The following is a 19,516-nucleotide window of genomic DNA, read 5'->3' as shown; positions in this document are numbered from 1 at the left end:
TGAAAAGGCAGGACCTAGCCAGATAAACGCATTGGCTCTGTCTTTCTCTTGCACCCTTGATGTATATTTAAAAAATATTTTAAATTATGTGTATGTGGAGGTGCATAAGCATGGATGTCTGTGGAGGGGAGTTAGAGAAGTTATGAGCCACTTTATGTGGGTGCTGAAAATTAAGCACAGGTCCTCTGGAAGAACAATGTGCATTCTTAGCCCTTCAACCATCTCTGCAGCCCAGTGTAGATTTCACTGTGCTGAAAGCTTGTATTAATGTCCAGTGAGGTCACTCACCCAACAAATCCATCCCTGCCAAGGCAGGTCGCCGCAGATGTCCCACACCAGTCACTCTTCACCACAGGTGGTGGAAGAATTTTGCTTATTCATTTTAACATGCAGGTTGACAGCTTTGGTGAGTACCTCTTTGACTAGCCAAGTCCCCAGCCCGGTCACTTGATTGGAGCCTCATTGTCTTCGGTTTTTGGTAATCTCATTTCCTAGTCAGTCTTTTGTGTAAGGCAGGTTATATACATGCACACAAACGCGCGCGCGCGCGTGCACACGTGTATTTATTCCCCACTCTATAGTTCTTCAATGTATGCTTGACTGGAATGTGTGATGCTATTCTGTTTTTGTTGTCAGTGTTCTCTTCTACTCCCCCAACCTTCCCAGCACCCTCTTACTTTGCTGCATTTGAGGCACACATTTTGTCTTCAAAATAAAAATTTATTCAATCTGTAACAAGAACATTGAGTCTGCACATGTGCGCACAAGTTCACATTTAAAAACAGCGGAGCACATCAGTAATAATAAAAACAACTATGATACAAGTAGGACATCCCGACCACCAGGGAGATTAAGGAAGGAGATGAGACCACTCTTTATATTCTGCTTTAAATGCCTCAAAAAGGTCCCAGAGATTCCAGGGAGCACCTGCTTTTATTTACTAAAATGAGAGCATAGAAGTTTGGGGTAGCCTGGGCAAAGGTAACAGTCAGTGCAAGTCTTTTGGACTTGTCTGTGTTTTGAACAAGTCTTACAAAACAAAGTTTAAAAAAAGAGGGAGGGGGAAGGCACCTTTAGCTATGCCAAACAAATCATGATAAAAACCCCATAAAACCAAACAATTCCCAGTGGGCTTACTGACTAGGAAACATCAGGTTAGTTCCTCAGTTTTCCATTTGGGGTATCAGCTCTCTGCAGGCAGGACACTGTGAAGACAGATGGCAGCCCCAGCCATATACTTTTTGGGGGAGGGGGATCTTCAAGCTGATAAGGGATGATTCCAGTTTAGAAACCCTATCCTAGATCTCTGGGGCACTGAGATGAGGCTGGTTCTCTTCATAGCAGAAGCTAGGTCTAGTCACCTCCACTTCAGGCTGGAGCAGTACAGAAGCACCTTGCAATAGCTCTCCATGGCATCAAGAAATTCCAAAGCCTGGGGGAAAGGAGTGTGCAGTTTCCTGCTTTGGTGGCCCGCCTCTTCCTAATATGGGTGCCAGATGAGTCGAGGCAACACATACACTTATGTCCAATACATGCTTGATCGTTTAGTTTGGAAGGGATAACAAAGTCCATGATGCTTTAAGTTGGACTGGTGCTAGACAATGAAAATGTCACCTTGTCTACCATCGAAAATTGAGAATGAAGCCACCATACTAGCCGTTCACCATCACCATCGTCACTATGAAGACACACCAGCACCGAGAAGGAGGACTGCTGGATGCATCGTGCAGGACACAGATGGAGGTCAGCTGCACCTGACCCGTTAGTCCACAGGGGCTGACAATAAGATGGCATTTCTCTGGGGGAGGACTCACAGGACAGACATGGCTTTGGTGCCTGAGAAGCCACCAAGATGATGCATATTTTAATACTCACAAAGTAAACAAAGTATCCACAAATAGTTTGAAAAAGCCCCCAAAATGGCTTTTCTTTAAAATGCCCTTAAAACTTTTTGCATAATGCTTTCTTAGAAAAAAACCCAACTCCCACAGAACATTTTTACTAAATGAAACTCGGGTGAAGACTCTTGTGAGCTGCGGTGCCAGAGACTTCTGAGATGAGGCATCTGGGCTTGGGAGCAGGAGGCCTCAGAGCCTGGGATGTATTCCTAGGCTGTCCCTGGAGCTCTGGGTACTTCCCAAAATGAGAAAGGAGGAAACAGCGGCAGAGACAAAGGTGCAGAGCAGGAAAACATTGACGATCCTGAAGAAGTGGGGATGCAGGAACAAATGTGTTAAAAAGAACTAGAGGCAACCAAAATGAGATGCCAGTGCTCCCGATGCTCTGTTGTGTCTAAAAGCCAACAACAGTTGGCTGGGATCCTCTCCTACTTCCCAGCTCCACCCAGACTACAGCTCTAATCTTGTCTGCTTCTGGGCCATTATCCCAGGCACCGAAATATCAGCCCAGCCTGTTGAAGTGCTTACATGTGTGCTCACTCACACACTCTTCCAGGACCACTGACAGGACTACAGTGGTCTTAAAAACAGTAGAGATTGAAAGACATTGAGCAGGAGGTGAAGTACTGGTCAAGGTCTTTCCTGCTTAGCTGTTCACCAGGTAGGTCTGGACTTTCCACGAACAGAAAAGGCAAAGAGGCTATCTGAAATTATCAAGAGTTGAAGTTAAAAAAAACAAAAAACAAAAAACAGAAAGTCCTCAACAGCTTATTGTGTACCTGCCTTAGCCATGAACATGACTTAAGAACACCCAAATGTGGGGGTTTAGGAGGGCTGGCAAGACCCTTTGGCATAGCTGAATTATAGACCCTGTGTGAGATATCTAGGCAGGTGAGTTAAATGACAAGAAATGTAATTAAGAAGGAAGACAGCACAAGATGGTTTTTCCCATTTTTTAAAAACAGAAATAGGTATCCCTCCCCCACCAAAAGCATTAGAGGGTTTTCTCTCAGTCTCTGCTGTGAGAAATGCATTCTGTATTGGCAAATGAGGGGAGTACCCACTGTTGATAATGTGTGGCATATAGATGTCCCTTTTTTGACAGAGGGTCTCACTCTGTAGCCTAAGCTGCCCTTCAGCTCATAGTGATCCTCCTGCCTCAGCAAATGCTGAGCTTACAGATGTGAGCCACTACACCCAGCTTTTATTACTACTTCTTGGTGATGCCACTCTCTCAACCTCCATGCAGGGCATTCCTCACTCTACCATAATTTCCTGTCCTACCATCATATTGGTAGACAGGGCTCTTTAGCAGAAAGCCCTGGAATCCATCATCTTGCCTCCCAACCCCACCTCACACTGGTACACACCACCTAATGAGACAACACAGGACTCACAAAGCTGTGACATTTAAAGAAACTCCAGAAAGACAGCACAGGTACATATAACTCCTACACCATACATTTTCAGCAGCTGGCCTTGAACTGCCTCCTGGCAGTGACATCATACACAACCATGGCTTTAGCATGGCAACTGGATCCACAGCTCTGGAGAACTTGAAAAAGGACTGTTTCCCTTTTCTGTATCCTACTACCTGCTCCCTCCAAATTCTGTCTCTGATGATAATCTGTGATAAATTAAAAACCTGAGTCCCTGGCTCTTATCTACACAATCCTCAGCAACGTGGACATCAACAAAAGCCAGCAGGAAACAAATGTGTAGACCTTTTCAGTTGTGATGTGCTATGGTGGGTTAATGGGTTATTTGTTTCAGGTCAGATGTTTTCTTGAAGACTCTCAGAGGCTTATTTACAGCAAGCAGGTCCTCCAGTGTTAAAGATCATCACAACACAACAAAGCAATGGGACCCTAAATGGAATCTGTGCCTTGGCTGAGCCGCCCCAAGCCTCAGCCCCACTAGGAGGCTCCTTTGAGCAATGCACACACATTGCCCGACTATGCCTCAATTCTGGCAAACAATGTTCTGAGATGTTAGCACTCAGGGGAGAGGGGGGGTCTAACAGGAGCCTACAGGGGCTTCTGAAGAGGAAGTGCATAATTTGGCAGGAGCTGGCAATTAGAAGTTTCCATTTAAAACAATTAAAGTCACCATCAATAAAGTGTGTAGATTCCTATCAACAACTATCAGTTTATTTCTGGTTTCTGTTTTCCAGTTGCAACTCTACTCCTTAAAAAGAATAAATCAAAAAAGACCCCACAATATCAACAACAAAGCATTAAAAAGTGACATTATGTACATAAATACTGTGTATGAACTGTAGAGAAAAGACAAAGCTTCCAGGAAAATGAGGAGAAAAGCAACTTCGGTCAAGTGTTAACAGGGCTAACGTAGAAAACTGTGTTCAATAGGTTATATGTATGCAATGTAACAATTAAAATATAATTTGTGAAATTAAGAAAGGGGCAGGAGAGGGAAAACAGCGAGAGAAGAAAATGAATTGGAAAACTATGGCCGTTCAACTCAGAAGGCCCACAGAATATTCAAGTAATGGAAGGGTTAAAACCCCACATATGAATTCATTTTACAAGAACACGCTGAAGCTGCTGTTTTTCAAGCCTGTGGCAGGGCCTGTCAACCTAGCAGAGGGGCTAGGCCCACCTACGTGGATCCTATTAACCCACAAGTCACTTGGGGGCTGCCTTTCCACCTCTGCTTAACCCTCTCTTAAAGCGTTTCTCTACCGATGACCTTGAGTTTGGCTTAGGGTCCTCTTAGATTTTCAGATTGTTTTCTTGGGGAAAAATATTTGCTTTGTAGAATTCTATCGCCAGGCCAATCAATCACCAATCCCTTTTTCATAATGATTGATATGTTCTGGGATACCAGAAGAAATGGAGTCTCAACTGCCTCTTAAGGCAGAGCAGAACCCGTGAACTCCAAAGAAGGGCTGGAGAGGAAGGCCGGAGCAGTGACTTGCCTTGCCCTCAGTGGGCAGGCCACTTTGGGCCTGGTGAGGCCTCTCCAGTCCCTAGCCTCAGTGCCGCCTGCCCTCTGTTCTTCCCTCAATCAAGCAGTCTTTTCTCAGAGGGCACTTGAGAAAGTGACAGGAGGCAGTGATTGAAAAACAGCAATTTGCCTTTGATAAAGGTGCTCTCTGAAAAAAATTTTTTTGAGGTTTGAACTTTTTAAAAATAAAAAATGATAAAATGATCTTGCCATCCAAATCAACACACACACACACACACACACACACACACACACACACACACACATGCAACACACACGGAAAAACTCAAACCCTGCATGAGCCAGGAACAGTAAAATGACAAAATATTACAAAATTAATGATAAAGTGCACGTTCCTCACATATCATCCGCCCTTCACAAACATTTTTCTTAGAAAACCGTGTGTGCAGGCTCAGGATCACATGGTGTTATAGAAGGGGTTGGCTGTCCGTTTTTTCTCATTTGCTCTTTTTAGTCTCCTAAGAGGGTGAGTTCTGCCATGTTGTTGGCGGGGTGCCACGGCCAGCCCTGGAGTGGGGCCTGGACACTGCAGGCCCTGTGTCTGTAGTAAAGGAAGGCCTACTTCAGAACTAGTCAATTCTGGTCTTGCCCTGGGGAGCAAACACTGCTGGCTGTACCCAAATCCTCTGGCATACTGCACCAGGGGCCTCTCCACTGGTTTGCTCTGCACAATACACTCTGTTGTTTTGAGTTGCTCTACAAAATACTTGGTGGGCTGTGGGTTCTGGTGGGCACCTGGGCTTTCTGAGGGCTCCTGGGCCATCAAGGCATGCATGCCTGAGTCTGTTCTGATGAAGGGCTGAAGCGATTTGAGATGAGGGGACTCCGAGGAGACAAGCTCTCTCTCTGCTAAGTAGTCTTTACAAAGGTCCAGGTAACCCAACTTGGCAAGAGAAGCCGAGCGCCTCATTTGTGATGTTTTGGTGAGCCCTGCCTGGAAGATCACTCGAGACTCAATTTCTTTAGTGCGCTCCTTCACTACACCAGGGCTGTGGCTGAGATTTCTTATATTTTCACTACTAGAGCTATGTGGGATTCGACAGGCTTCAGGCGACGGGTCCAGTTTTCTCTGTGACACCCCAACACTGTCACCAAGTCTGTTAATTAAACTTAGGTCTTCATTACTTAACTGAGAAAACTTGTGTACCATTCCACTGCTCCCTGCAAGGAAGCCCTCCTGGCTGTCTTCCTGGCTAACCCGCTCTGTGGACAGCTCGCTGTCTGTGGTGCTGCTCTGCTCTGTGCAGCCTTCCAGGTAAACCACAGACTGGGGATGCAGGTAATCCGAGTTGGCGGATGCTAAGTGGGCACTGCATCTGACCAAAGGTGCTGCTTTCTCCAAGGGTGTTGAAGGGCCGTTTCCCCTGTCTTCAGGGCTACTTAGGATGGGGGTTGGGCCAGTGAGCCTGACGTACTCTGAGGAAGAGTGAGGCAGAGGTAGTACTTGGGGATGCAGGGGAACCTGGCTGGGGTCCAGAGTCCTGTTGAGATTTTCATCCAGCGTACAGAACATGGCGACAGCCCTCTCCATTGTCACCTTCCTCAGCCCTTGCTTTCCACCCTCTGTGCTGGGTGCTGTCTCACCTCCTGGCCCAGTGGCAGCAAGTGATGTAACTGTTTGTGTGTACTCGATGATCTCTACTCTCTTGGGAAGGGGAAGAGGGATGGCCTGTGTCTCGAATCCCTGGTCTGGAATCCCAGTCCTCTGCTTCTTCAGGTCTCCTTCCTGCTTCTTAGTTCCAGTGTCTGACCCTCGGCAGTCCTGAGGCGCTCGCAAGGGATGACTTTCCAGCAGCTCAGGGGCCGGAGCAGTGGCATTATGCTCACCATGGGATAGTGGTCCAGCTTCATTCCCACTCAATTCCCCTTCCCCCTTGCTCATCTCTGCTTCTCTGAGGGGAAATGAATGTTCTGGGGTGGCTTCGTCGCGTTTCCACTTTGGCATTAGGTCTGCTGCAGAAGACCCGTTCTTAGAGGTTTTGCGACTGGGTAATGTGGCGCCTGCAGAGGCGGCAGCGCCATGGTGCTCCAGCTCTTGTCGCCAGCGCTCTTCAAACTCCAGGGTGGCCCGCCTCACAGACCCAGGGTACCACTTGGCACCAGGCTGCATCCCTGGGCCCCAGTCCTGTCCCCCCTCAACTGGTTCCTCTTCTTCCAAGTCCGCTGTGGCTGGGTGTGTGGCTGGACAGCCTTCTGAGCTGCACTGCTCTGATTCTTCAGCTAGCTCAGGTTGGTCTGCATACAAACTCTCGTCTTGCTCCGAATGTCCAGCTTTGTTCTCAGGGGCCTGTGCTCTCTCCAGAGGCAGCTCTTGGATGGTGTTCTTCTTTGGTGTATGGCATGGGTTACAGAGTATGTCTCCTTTTAACTGAACCTGCCCAACTCCTTGATTAATGGACTCAATTTCAGTGACAATTTCTTTGACTGAAATTGCATTTTCTGAGTGAGACTGCATGATGACATCTGGGCTGACAAGCTCTGAGACTGCCTAAGAAGAGAAAATAGTGAGATGATTATGGCAAATTATGGCTAGTATTTCACTTAGTAACCCCTAATCTAAGAGAGTCTGTCTATCTATGAGAACATAAATTATGGGTACCAGGTTCATAGACTCACTGTGCTGTCAGACCATGGAAATAAAACAGGATTCATCATTAAGGCCAGAGGGAGAATTTTTTTTTTTTTTTTTTTCGAGACAGGGTTTCTCTGTAGCTTTGGAGTCTGTCCTGAACTAGCTCTATAGACCAGGCTGGCCTCGAACTCACAGAGATCCACCTGCCTCTGCCTCCCGAGTGCTGGGATTACCACCACCACCCAGCTCAAGCAACATTTTAATCAAGGACTTTGTTTGAAAACTTGAAAATAGCTATGGGGATTTATAATCCATATTTTCATAGTACCATGAGCCTCCAGGACTTAGACCATGAAGAGGTGAATGGAACCTTTCCTAGCTGGCTTATTAACTTCTAATGTGGTAGGAACTTATTCAGTGATGACCACAGTTCTTTCAAATGCTTGCTGGCCACCTTCAATATGCCTAGTATAAGATAGGGCAAGATGGCCGTCATCTGATGTGTGATTGGAAGACTTACTGCTTCTTTCTCTCATTAGCTTTTACCATATCATCGTTCCTTCTAGCTGGGAGAAATTGCTTTGTATCTGACCTCACAATCTCTAAATTTCTTTTTCTTTTAAGTTTTTTTTTTTTTTTTTCCTTTTGAGATACATTTTCTCTGTGTAGTCCTGGCTGTTCTGGAACTCACTCTGTAGACCAGGCTGGCCTCGAACTCAGAGATCTGCTTGCTTTACTTGCCTAGTGCTGGGTGGGAATAAAGGCACTAGTATACCACTACTGGCCTCTTTTAAGATTTTTAAGTCTTATGTGTAGTGTATGAATGTTTTGCCTGCATGTAGATATGCATATCTAGTGCTTGTAAAGGTCAGAAGAAGACATCAGGTCCACTGGAAACAGATTTATGAACAGTTATGAACAACCACATAGGTGCTAGGAATCAAACCCAGGTCTGTAAGAACAAGTGTTCTAAACGAGAAGCCATTTCTCCAGACCTTTCTTTTTTGAGACAGAACTCACTACATAGACCATGTCCTGGACTCAAAGAGATCTGCCTGTCTCTGCCTCTTTAGTACTGAGATTAAAAGCATGTACCTGGCAACAATCCCGAAATTTCATGTGGCTCTTTCTGGGAAAGATATCCTTGGCTTGTCAGCCATGGCTTGGACTCAGCCATGTCCCTCAGCAACCTTAGGACCCTGATCTCTGATATTTTACCCCTTTACTGGTAACAATTCCCATGGATTGAGAACAGACACCCCCAAATCCAGAAAAAAAACAACACAGGTTCCACTGCAAAAATGTATTAACTTCAAAAACTAGAAATATCCCGCCTTCAAGTCAGAGCATTATCACTATCAGCATGGTTTGTTAACTTTTCATATAAGACTTCAAAACAGTACTTCCTCAGGAATTGTGCTGGTTTTTCTCCTTCAAAGAGTCTTAGTTGGTATAAACTAACAAGGTCAGTCTTGCCTTTGGGAGAAATCTGCCAGGACATCAAGCAGAGGTGATCTTGGCAGAACTGGTGAGCCTGGTATGTGCACGGCCATGGAAGGAGTACTCATATGACCAAGGGCTCAGAAGGAAGGCTATTTCTGTCTGTTCCTGCACTGACTGGTCCATAAACTTCTGACTTCCCACAGAAACATAACAAAGGCAGCAGACACAAGTGGAGGCAAGAGTTGTTTTGGGTGGTTGAGGAAAAGAATAACAGATGAAATAAGGTAGAAATCATGAGATCTCAGGTATCTATCGAGGGCTGTTAGTACCAAGCTCAGTTGGTAAAACACTCTCCTGGTATACACAGGACCCTGTGTTCAATCCCCAGTACTGCAAAATAAATACATCACAAAAATATAATCAGGTCCATTAAGATTATTAGAAGAAGTTTAGAGTAAATCTAAGACTTTGTCTCAAAACAGACAAACAAAACAGAGCAATTTTTTGATTATCTATGGTATTTCCTCCTACTTCTCATATGGTTCATAAGAAATCATATATTGCCAGGCATGGTGGTACATGCTTTTAATCCCAGCACTTGAGAGGCAGAGGCAGGCAGATATCTAAATTTGAGGCCAGCCTGGTCTATATAGTGAGTTCCAGGAAAGCCAAGGCTACACAGAGAAACTCTGCCTTGAAAAACAAAACAAAACAAATCATATGCCACTTAGGAATCTTAGGATACTGTCTGCTCCCAAATTCACTCTCCCAAATCACCTCTGACTCATGAGCACCACAGGACTGGAGATAAATTCATAAATGTTATTAACAGCATCACTGAACTCAGCATGGGCATCTGCTACTCCAGCAACTATTTGCACGTGTATAGCTTGTAAACTTACTGAGATAAAATGTTTCTCAAATAAATCCATCTTCTCAGAGGTAGCTCTCACTCAGGCAGTACTGTGGCATTTCATCACTGCTGATAAAGACCCCCCCCCCCCTGCTTAGTCAGGATATTTGTTTTGACTAATTCTCAACTTTGTTACCCCTTTTAGAAATGCTCCAGCAGGGGATAGAGAGATGGCTCAGCAGTTAAGGGCACTTGTTACTTTTGGAGACCACCTGGGTTTGATTCCCAGCACCCACACAGTGGCTCACAACTCTAGTTCCAGGGGAGCTGAAGCCCTCTTCTGAGTGCTGTGGGTACCAGGCATACATGTGGTACACTCATATACATGCAGGCAACATATTTATACACATAAAATAAAATAATCTAAAATGACAACAAAGCCTGAAAAGATAAAAATCCTTAAAAAAAGCACCCTACATTTTAAAGGAAGATCTCAGCTCGATTGTTTCACTGTTTCCTAGTAAAATCTTTACTAACACCCACAAGAGTCAAGGAGCTGAAGAAAGTGGTTACAGGGCATGTACAGGGGATGACAGCTCAGTCCCCAGCACCTATGGTGGGGAGCTCACAACTCCTGTACTCAAGCTCTAGGGAAATCTGGTCACTCTGACCTCCCTGGGTACCTCCTCTCATATGAATATGCCAACACATATACATATACATATACATATACATATACATAATAATAATGATAATAAAAAAGTTAGGGCCAGCGGTAAGCTCAGTGGAACACTGCTGGCTTAGCAAGAGTGAGCCCCACCACCCTCACAAAGAAGTTAACACAGCAGAATTTTCAATAGTTTTTTTTTTTTTTAATTTTTTATTTTCTGAGCTGAGGATTGAACCCAGCGCCTTGTGCTTGCTAGGCAAGTGCTCTACCACTGAGCTAAATCCCCAACCTTAGTTTCTTTATTAAACAGAAACCATAAAGCAGTTTTACCTTTGACTGGTCCTCATCCACTGAAGATTCTTCAGATGCATGGGGAGTATTACTCAAAGAGCTGCTTCTCTGGTCATCAGCTGCCATTTCGGAGGGTGTCACTTCTAACATTGACAGGCGACAACCCTCACTCCTTCCTCCACCTAGTTCTTCTGTCCTTGAGTGGGAAAAAGATCGAGACCGGGTTTCTTGAGAAAGCTCTACAAACTTCTCAAGAGCACTAAAAAAATCAATACGATCTGTACTAAAATCGGAGATGGCAGCTTGGCAACTGGGTTGGGGGCTTGGTGACTCTGGATCAGGTGACATGGGGAGGTCTTTCAGTCGTGATGTCAACTCTTCCATAGGCAGTAAGTGGACATCCATGTCTGCCTTCAGTGCGTCTGTCTCCAGATCCTCCACTGCTAAGTCTGGGGACTTGCTGCCCACTCCTGAGGCCTGTCCAGGGTGCATTAAGGCTTTAGATGCATGGCAGTTGTCAAGAGGGAATTTTGATTCATTGAGACAACACCCTGATGAGCATCCATTGATGTCATTTAAGTTTAATTCATCTTCAATCTGTCCGGCATGATATTCCTGTGATGAAAACTCCAAGCAGATGACTCTTTCTTTGGTGCAAAGCCCTTTCTGATTTGCATCTTGTGGAGCCACATGCTCCACAAAGACAGGTGGCATGGCTGCAAGGTTCTCCACAGTCTTCACCTCAGCAATCTGGTCTGCTGAAGTGGTCATCTCCTTCTTGTTGAGCTCAAGCCCAGGTTTGCAGATGGGTTCGTGGTGGTCTGAGAGGTCACTATCTGAATGAGATCTCCAGAGTTTGTTATGCCGTTGTTTGCTGTGGATGACACATACAGGAAACATGTCACTTTGGTTTGTGAAAACAGTTAACATCCTTCCAGGAAATCACAGCCAGAGAAACCTCAATCACCTGCAAATGCCTTTACTATTCGATGGACTAAAACAATAAACACATCAAAATGTGCACAACTTAACAGGAGCAAAAACAAACAAAGCAAACAACAATACATTGCTGAGACTAATTTTTTTGTCCCTATTCTTTTGAGACAGGGTCTCACTACATAGCCTTGCTGACCTCACTATGAGGATCACAGAGCTCCCTCTGCTTCTGCCTCTGAGTGTTGAGTTCTGATTTTTTTTTTTTTTTTTTTTTTTTTTTTTTGTAATCAGATTGACGGGAGCCGAAATTGTTGTTAACAGCCATTGTTGACAAGTTCTTTCATGGTGTTGGTGAGAGTGTGGCCTATAGACTTTAAATTATTTTTAATTGCATTTACTGATTGTGCCACACCACGGCATACAAATGAAGGTCCGAGGACAACTTGGGATAGTTGGTTCCTCCTTCCAGCACCTGGGTCCTGGGGATTGAACTTGGTGCTTAGTAGCAAGCGTTTTACCTGATGGCCCCTCTCACTGGTCCTGCAGGCTTTCTTTTAAGAGTCAAGTGTGGCAATAGCTCTCCAGAGTTAACCCTTAAATAATCAGTTTTTCCTGTTATATGTATTCTTGGAGAAATACTTTAAGGGTGTGTGTATATACATATGGATATTTACTATAGCATTGTCTGTTGTATTAAAAAAATGAGACACCAAAAAGTGGATTTATTTAAACTTAAGGCCAGGTCTGGAGAAATGGTTAATTGGTAAAATGCTTGCCGAACAAGTGGAATTGGCAAGCTCCATGTTCAGCAAGAGACCATGTCTCAGTAGAGTGAAGTGACTGAAGAAGACATCCTACAGTGACTTGTGGCCTCTGTATGCACATGTGCACACATATCCGCACACACAGAAACACATGCATACATAATAAAAAGAAAAAAGAAAATTACAGGCCATATAACTATATGCTATAAGGTATAAGGTTGTTAAAACTGTCAGACACTGGGGGCTAGAGAGATGGCTTAGTGGTTAAGAGGGCTTTCCACTCTGCCAGGGGACCCAAGTTCTGTTCTCAGCACCTATATCAGGGGTTCACAACTGTCTATAACACTAGTGCCAGGGGAATCAGATACATCTGACCTCTCTGGGCATCTGCACACATCATACACTCTCACACAGACATATATACATAATTGAAAATAATAAAAACGGGGCTGGAGAGATAGCTCAATAGTTAAAAGTACTGGATTCTCTTCCAGAGGATCTGGGTTTGATTATTAGTCCCTACATGTGACTCATAACTATCTGTTAAGAGGATCTGATGTCCCCTCTGGCAAGCACAAGCACCAGGCATGTCCATGGTATACGGACATACATGTAGGTAAAACACCCATCTACACAAAATAATAATAAAATATTTATTTTTTGTTACTTTTAATTATGGGTGTGTGTGTATGGGGTATGTGACTGTAAGTGCAGGTGGTCCACAGGGGGCCAGAGATATTGGATCCCCTAGAACTGGAGTTACAGGTTGTTGTGAGCTACCTAATATGGGTGCTGGGAACCAAACTCAGGTATTCTGGAAGAGCAGTAAGTGTTCTTAGTCACTGAGCCATCTCTCCAGCCCTCCAAATAAAATATTAAAAAATAAAAACACTTTTTTGTTAGACATTTCAGTGGACTGATATCCGAAGTATATGGTTAAGTGGAAAAGTAAGTTTTACATGTTAGAGTAAGAATGGGAAAAAAAATCCAGAGGAACATCATTTGGTAGGTGATTCCTTCAAGGAAGGTAGAAATCATTCTAGAGGAAGCTATTACTCTCTGCTTCATTATTTGTGTAAATTTTGAATTAAAAAATGAGCATGTTGGGCTTGGCTGTAGCCCAACAGAGGATTGGGGTTCAGTTCCTAGCACCCACAGGGTAGTTCATGACCATCTGTAACTCCAGTTCCAGGAGATCTGATGCTCTCTTTTGGCATCCAAAGGTACATGGGCACCAGGCATACTTGTGGTGCCCAGACATACATGCAGGCAAAACATCATACACAGAAAATCAGATAAATAAATCTACTCCTTTGTGGGAGTCTGCTGGCATCCAGCTTCGATCTGCTCCTACGTATTGAAGGGTTCTTGCAGGGAGGAAAGAGGAATGAGGAAATATTAGACAGAAACATAGTAAGAGATGATGATAAAGACAGAGACATAGGATAGCTTTGGGAGGGTCCTGGATCAATACCCAGTTGTCCCAAGGTTTATTCAAAAGGGCATTTTATAATATGCCAAGGGGAGAGGCAAAAGACCTCTCCCTTACAAGATTAAAGCACACCATACAGCCAAATGTAGACCCTTCCAAATACGTGGTAGCCATGCCCCTGGCTAAATCATCCCATTATGCAGCCCTCCTGCTGGGTAAAGCAAGCCCATATTCTCTGAACCTGAGTAAGGTCTCACTAGATAGCCCCTGTGGGCTCTCACACTCCCTTCAAGGCTCAGGGATCTATGTGGAAAAGGAGGCAGAAAGATTGTAACAGCTAGAAGAAGTGGAATACTTCAAGAAAAGGTATTCTAGTCACAACAGGGCTGATATGCATATGAACTCACAGAGACTGTGACTGCACATGCAGACATGCACAAATTCAAACCAGATTAAACCTCAGCACAGAGAAGGGGAAGTGGACACAAAGTCCTAACCAAGAAGCTCTTGCTGGGAGGTAGTGGCGCACACCTTTAATCCTAGCACTTGGGAGGCAGAGGCAGGCGGACCTCTGTGAGTTCGAGGCCAGCCTGGGCTACAAAGTGAGTTCCAGGACAGGCTCCAAAGCTACACAGAGAAACTGTCTCAAAAAACAAAAAACAAACAACAACAACAACAACAACAACAACAACAACAACAAAAAAGAGAAGCTCTTTATAATTGATACTTGCTGGGAAATGGAAAATCAGTTTTCTCCACTAGGGTGTCACTGGATAGATCAACTGTACTCCAGGGCAGGTCCAAACACAAAATGGATGCCATGATTTTGTGGGATGCTTTTTGTTTTGTTACTTGTCTTACTGGTTTTTTTTTTTTTTTTTTGAGAGGAAAAGAAAGGCTGGTGCAAATGTGGGATAATAGTGATCACGATCACTCTTTTTAAGACTTATTTTTATTTGTGAGGGTGTCCATGGAGGCCAGAAGAAGAGTTAGATCTCTAGGAGGTGTTGTCATAGGAGGTTGTGAGCTACCTAATATGGGTGCTGGACACCAAACTTGGGTTGTTGAGCCATCTTTGCAGCCCCAAGGTGATCAATCTTCTTTGTTTTTTTCCCCGGTGTTTAAGACAGGGCCTTTCTGTGCAGCCCTGGCTGTCCTGGAACTCACTGTGTAGTCCAGGCTGGCCTTGGACTCACAGAGATCCATCTGCCTCCATCTCCTGAATGCTGAGGTTAAAGGCGTGTGCCACCATACCTGGCTAAAGTGATCTTTCTTAAGTTAGAAAATTAAGGTATCCTAGTACATCTGGACAGAGTGATCCATTACAGAATGAAGAGAATGAATATAAAGGTCAGGCCTTTTCCAAAAGATCTTAGAAATTGATGAGACAACACTTGAAAAAAACACATGGCCAAAGAGAGTTCTTTACGAACCTCAAAGACCACTGCATAGTCATCCTTTGGTCACTTCATGAAGTGAAGTCTGAGGGGATGATGAGATTCACTTCAAACTACATGCTTATAGGAAGCACAATCTCCAAAGCTCCAGCCAAAATTTTTCAGCTGACTGTATGGTTGGTCAGAATCACCTGCCCAGGGATTAGATCTTTAAGTATGGTGCTTGGTAGTCTCCATGATTCATAAGCAGACAAAGAGTTACCTAACTTCTGGGTGGAAGGGAAACTTGGCCTCAAACAACTTGCCCTGGGCTTGGGGCCACACACAGGTTCTGCTGAGTCACATGCCTACATTGATATGACCCTGTTTCTTCTCAACTCTACACCTGCTCTCCATTCCCTCTACAGTATGCTGCTTGGGAGGGGCGCTCTGACTCAGGCCTTCACAGCAGAGGGGTGCTTTCCCTTGTAGGGAACTGCTCAAGTCTGTTTATGAAGACAAGCTTAATTAATCAGGTTTGCTGGGTGCACAGTGGAGTTTTTACCCTTTTCAAGCCGCATGACCTTCAGCCACCCCTAGGAGGAGACAACATATCACACATCTCAAAGTGAGAGGTGCCTTGTGGAGCAAGCTGACTACTTTGGGTAAGTGTGGTCTAAACTATATCATTTCCAACCAAAGCCAGTTTGCTTCCTATGAAAGCTTCTTTTCTTAGATCTGGATGTCTTTGTTTCCAGGCCTAAATACAGCTGTGTTTTCTAATTTCTATACCGTCACCTATAGTGAGGTTGTTCAAACCTGTCCTCTTAGATACCACAGTAGGATAATTCCTGTGATCATGTGACTGAGGAGATAGCTCAGAGGGTAGCTGTTCTTAGCCATTTAATAGCATAAAACAGCAGCTGATTTTATTAGCCAACAAACAAATGAGACATTTCCATGATCTCAAGAATCCCTCAAAGTATAATTTTTAAAAAAATACTTGCAAATTACTTATCAGTCAGGATTAGAGCGATGACTCAGTGGTTAAGAACATGTTTTGCTCTCAGATGACCCAGGTTCAATTCCCAGCACTCACATGGTGGTTCACAACCATCCATAACTCCAGTTCCTCTTCTGACCTCCATGGGGACCAGGCATGCATACTCATACATAAAATGAGAACACTCATACATAAAAGGAATAAATCTAATACAATAAAAAATTATCAGTCAAGAGGGAATATGAGATGGAAGTTATGCTAATGAGTATATACAGCGGATGTTTCAGAAGAAGTGGCTAACATCACACAGCCTGATGCCTAGCAGGGACTTCCTTCTCTTCCTGGGGGAGTGATCTCAGAAAATACTCCACTGGGGCTTGGGCAGACAACTGACAATATTATAAAAGAGAAAGAAAAAAATCTAATCCAAAGATTGGTCTGAAGTGGAGTGAAGGCAGCTCTCGACACTCCAACACTCCATTATTACCATCACTGTGAAGGGCCCCAAGTCCACATGCTTCCTGCTGACCTGCACTCTCTACCTCTCCATGGGGGCTACCTCCCTCTTCTGTGCTTACCATCCCCTTTCTTTCCCTTAAAATGTTACTGCAGCTGTTTTCCTCCCCCCTCCCTCCCTCTCCCTCTCCCCCTCCCTCCCTCCCCCTCTCCCCCTCCCTCCCGCCCTCCCTCTCTCTTTGTAAATAAGTCTTACTACATAGCCCTGGCTGTCCTGGAACTCATTGTGTAGACCAAGCAGGCTTTGAACTCACAGAGATCTGCTTATCTCTGCTGAGATTAAAGGTACACCCACCAAGCCGGGTGGTGGTGCATGCCTTTAATCCTAGCACTCGGGAGGCAGAGCCAGGGGGGATCTCTGTGAATTTGAGGCACCAAAACTACACAAAGAAACCCTGCCTCGAAAGAAAAAAAAAAAAAAAAAAAAGTATGCCCACCACATCCAAACCTAAAACATCATTTTTGTTAACATGTTTTCAAGCTTCATCACTGTATGTAAATGTATTTTCATAAAGTGAAATAAATGTGTCAAAATTAATTTATCCATATGGTTGACAGTGTTGGCTACTATAAACAATTCTACCAGGGACATTCTTGTGGCTGGTATACACTTCATTTTATCAAAGTTGTTATATAATAGGAGTAGAATTCATGGGTCATAGAGCATGTGTGTACCATTGCTTTTACTGGTAACACTAGACTGTTTTCCAGTGAGGCTCTGGAGCCAGTGTATTCTAACGCTTTGACACTGATAGTGTCAATGTACAACATTATATCATATCTATTATTTTAAACTGTTAACTTTTAATCCAGCTGATCCCCACCCCCCACTCCTGTTCTAGGCAGGCCAAGTAAATAAACAAGTTGCCAAAAGAGAACTTCAGAGCTGGCCTGTGGCCCAGATGATGCAACCATGTCTCAGATCTCCCCTCCCTTGAGTGGCCTCTGACCTGATTTTGGATTCATGTAAACACAGACACACATATGACTGGTCCACTCTGGGCAAAAGTTTAGGTTTTTTTTTTTTTTTAACTAGATGAGCAGGAAAGAAATATAAATGACAAGATGTATAATACATTCCATTCTCTTGCCTCTGCTTTCTTGTTACATGTTAGGTAAGAGCATCAACTCTTAGAAATTTATACAGAGGAAAATATTGGTAGAGGTGTAAGACCAGGAAAATGAGACTCACTGTGATTACTTTCTAGGGTACTAAGAAAAGCACTGGGCATTTCTGTGAGCTGTGCATAGTCCTGGGTAGTTTTGATTATTTCACTAGAAAGCTATTAAGAAAAAAGTCTTTTTTTTTCCCCCTAGAGCTGAGGACCGAACCCAGAGCCTTGCGCTTGCTAGGCAAGTGCACTACCACTGAGCTAAATCCCCAACCTGAAAAAAAATCTTTTAAAGACATAACTAGGCTGGGCTATCACGGGATCCGAAAGCCATGTCCTTTCATTTTAGGCTCCCTGTGGCTGGCTTGTTTGTCTACCTAGACTGCTCTTCACCAGATAGCCAGGGTAAAGAGAAAGCCCTGTCTCCTCTGGCCCTCATGACCAGGTTCTTCAATAATCAAAATGGACATGTCTGAGGACATAAGGTATAAGCTCTCCTAGCTGACAGTGTCTCCTCCTCTCCCCGACTGGAACCTCATACCACAGACACATGGTCCAGCTTACAAATGGTAGGCTTGGAACTTGAACCTGTCTGATAGAACACAAGCCTGGCAGACTATGATCAGCATACAGAATGACAGAGAGAGCTGCTGGCAGTTTAATGGAGCTTTAGCACTTGTTTTGCCTGTTACCACCTCACAACTATAAAAACAGAACAAATAAATCCAGTATGAAAAATACCAGTAGTTTAATGATGCCATCCTTTTTAGGTCTTCCTGGGGAAGAATAAATCAGCCTTTTCTAAGCTATCGATGGTATTCTGAAGGATATAAGAAGTCCTTTGAATTTCAGAGGACTGACATGTGGCCTGTGCCCTCAATTCACTGTGATCAATTCAGATGTTACTACAGAAATGCGTTAAGGGGCCCCCACACCAAGCTCTCTCCAATTGACAGCTGCCACTCCAGCTAAGTGCCCAATGCTGCTCTGAGTAACTGCAGCTGCAGGATGCTGGGATCACAATTCTAACTCTTTGAGAGCCACCTTGTATGTCCTAGGATATGAAATACAAAACAAAACAAAACAGTTAAGAAATATACGACCCAGGTCAGAAAATGGAATTTCTTAGAAACTGAGTAGGATTTTCTGAGGATGCTATTCTCCTGGTTTCCTAAGCTATACAGCCTGGTAGAGCCTTAGATGGCCACAGGAGTCTGAGGAATCCATTTTCTTTGCTGCTACTTTATTTGCTGAGACAGGATTTCATGTAGTTCAGGCTGGCCTCACACTTACTATTTAGCCCACTTCTGATCCTCCTGCTGAGATTACAGTGACTCTACCATGCCTGGCTCTTCACTGCTCTTCTCAACAGGCAGATCCCAGACTTTTGGGTCAGCAAGAATCTACTGGACCCGACTCACTTGCAGTTAGCCTGCAAGTACCAAAGTTTCTACCAAATACATCATGGACTAAGACTACAAGAAAGATGTGGAAGGCAGGATTTTTATGTCTCCAGTTTTCCCTCTCTGCAAAGTCACCTCAAGCTGTGTCCCTCTGACCAAAGGGCATTGCTTGTCTTTGAAGGTATCTTTCTCTACATGATTCTCAACTTTCAGGCTATGGTAAATGTTCCCTCTCTTGAAGCTTAGGAACTATTACCAA

General features: G+C 44.2%; 1 protein-coding gene across 1 annotated transcript in view; it reads right to left on the bottom strand.

The window, feature by feature from the left end:
- Positions 1 to 5,093: 5,093 nt before the first annotated feature.
- Ssh2 (slingshot protein phosphatase 2) overlaps positions 5,094 to 19,516 on the bottom strand; it is a 241,219-nt gene continuing 226,796 nt past the window's right edge. The window contains exons 14-15 of the mRNA XM_036195374.1: positions 10,755 to 11,589; positions 5,094 to 7,374 (exon numbers count right to left, since the gene is read on the bottom strand). Of these exons, the coding sequence (XP_036051267.1) occupies positions 5,284 to 7,374; positions 10,755 to 11,589 (2,926 nt within the window). The 3' untranslated portion in view covers positions 5,094 to 5,283. The remainder of the gene's footprint in view (positions 7,375 to 10,754; positions 11,590 to 19,516) is intronic.

The sequence above is a fragment of the Onychomys torridus genome, chromosome 8 (genome assembly GCF_903995425.1).
Source record: "Onychomys torridus chromosome 8, mOncTor1.1, whole genome shotgun sequence".
Lineage (NCBI taxonomy): Eukaryota > Metazoa > Chordata > Mammalia > Rodentia > Cricetidae > Onychomys > Onychomys torridus.
This window is presented reverse-complemented; position numbering and strand designations above follow the sequence as displayed.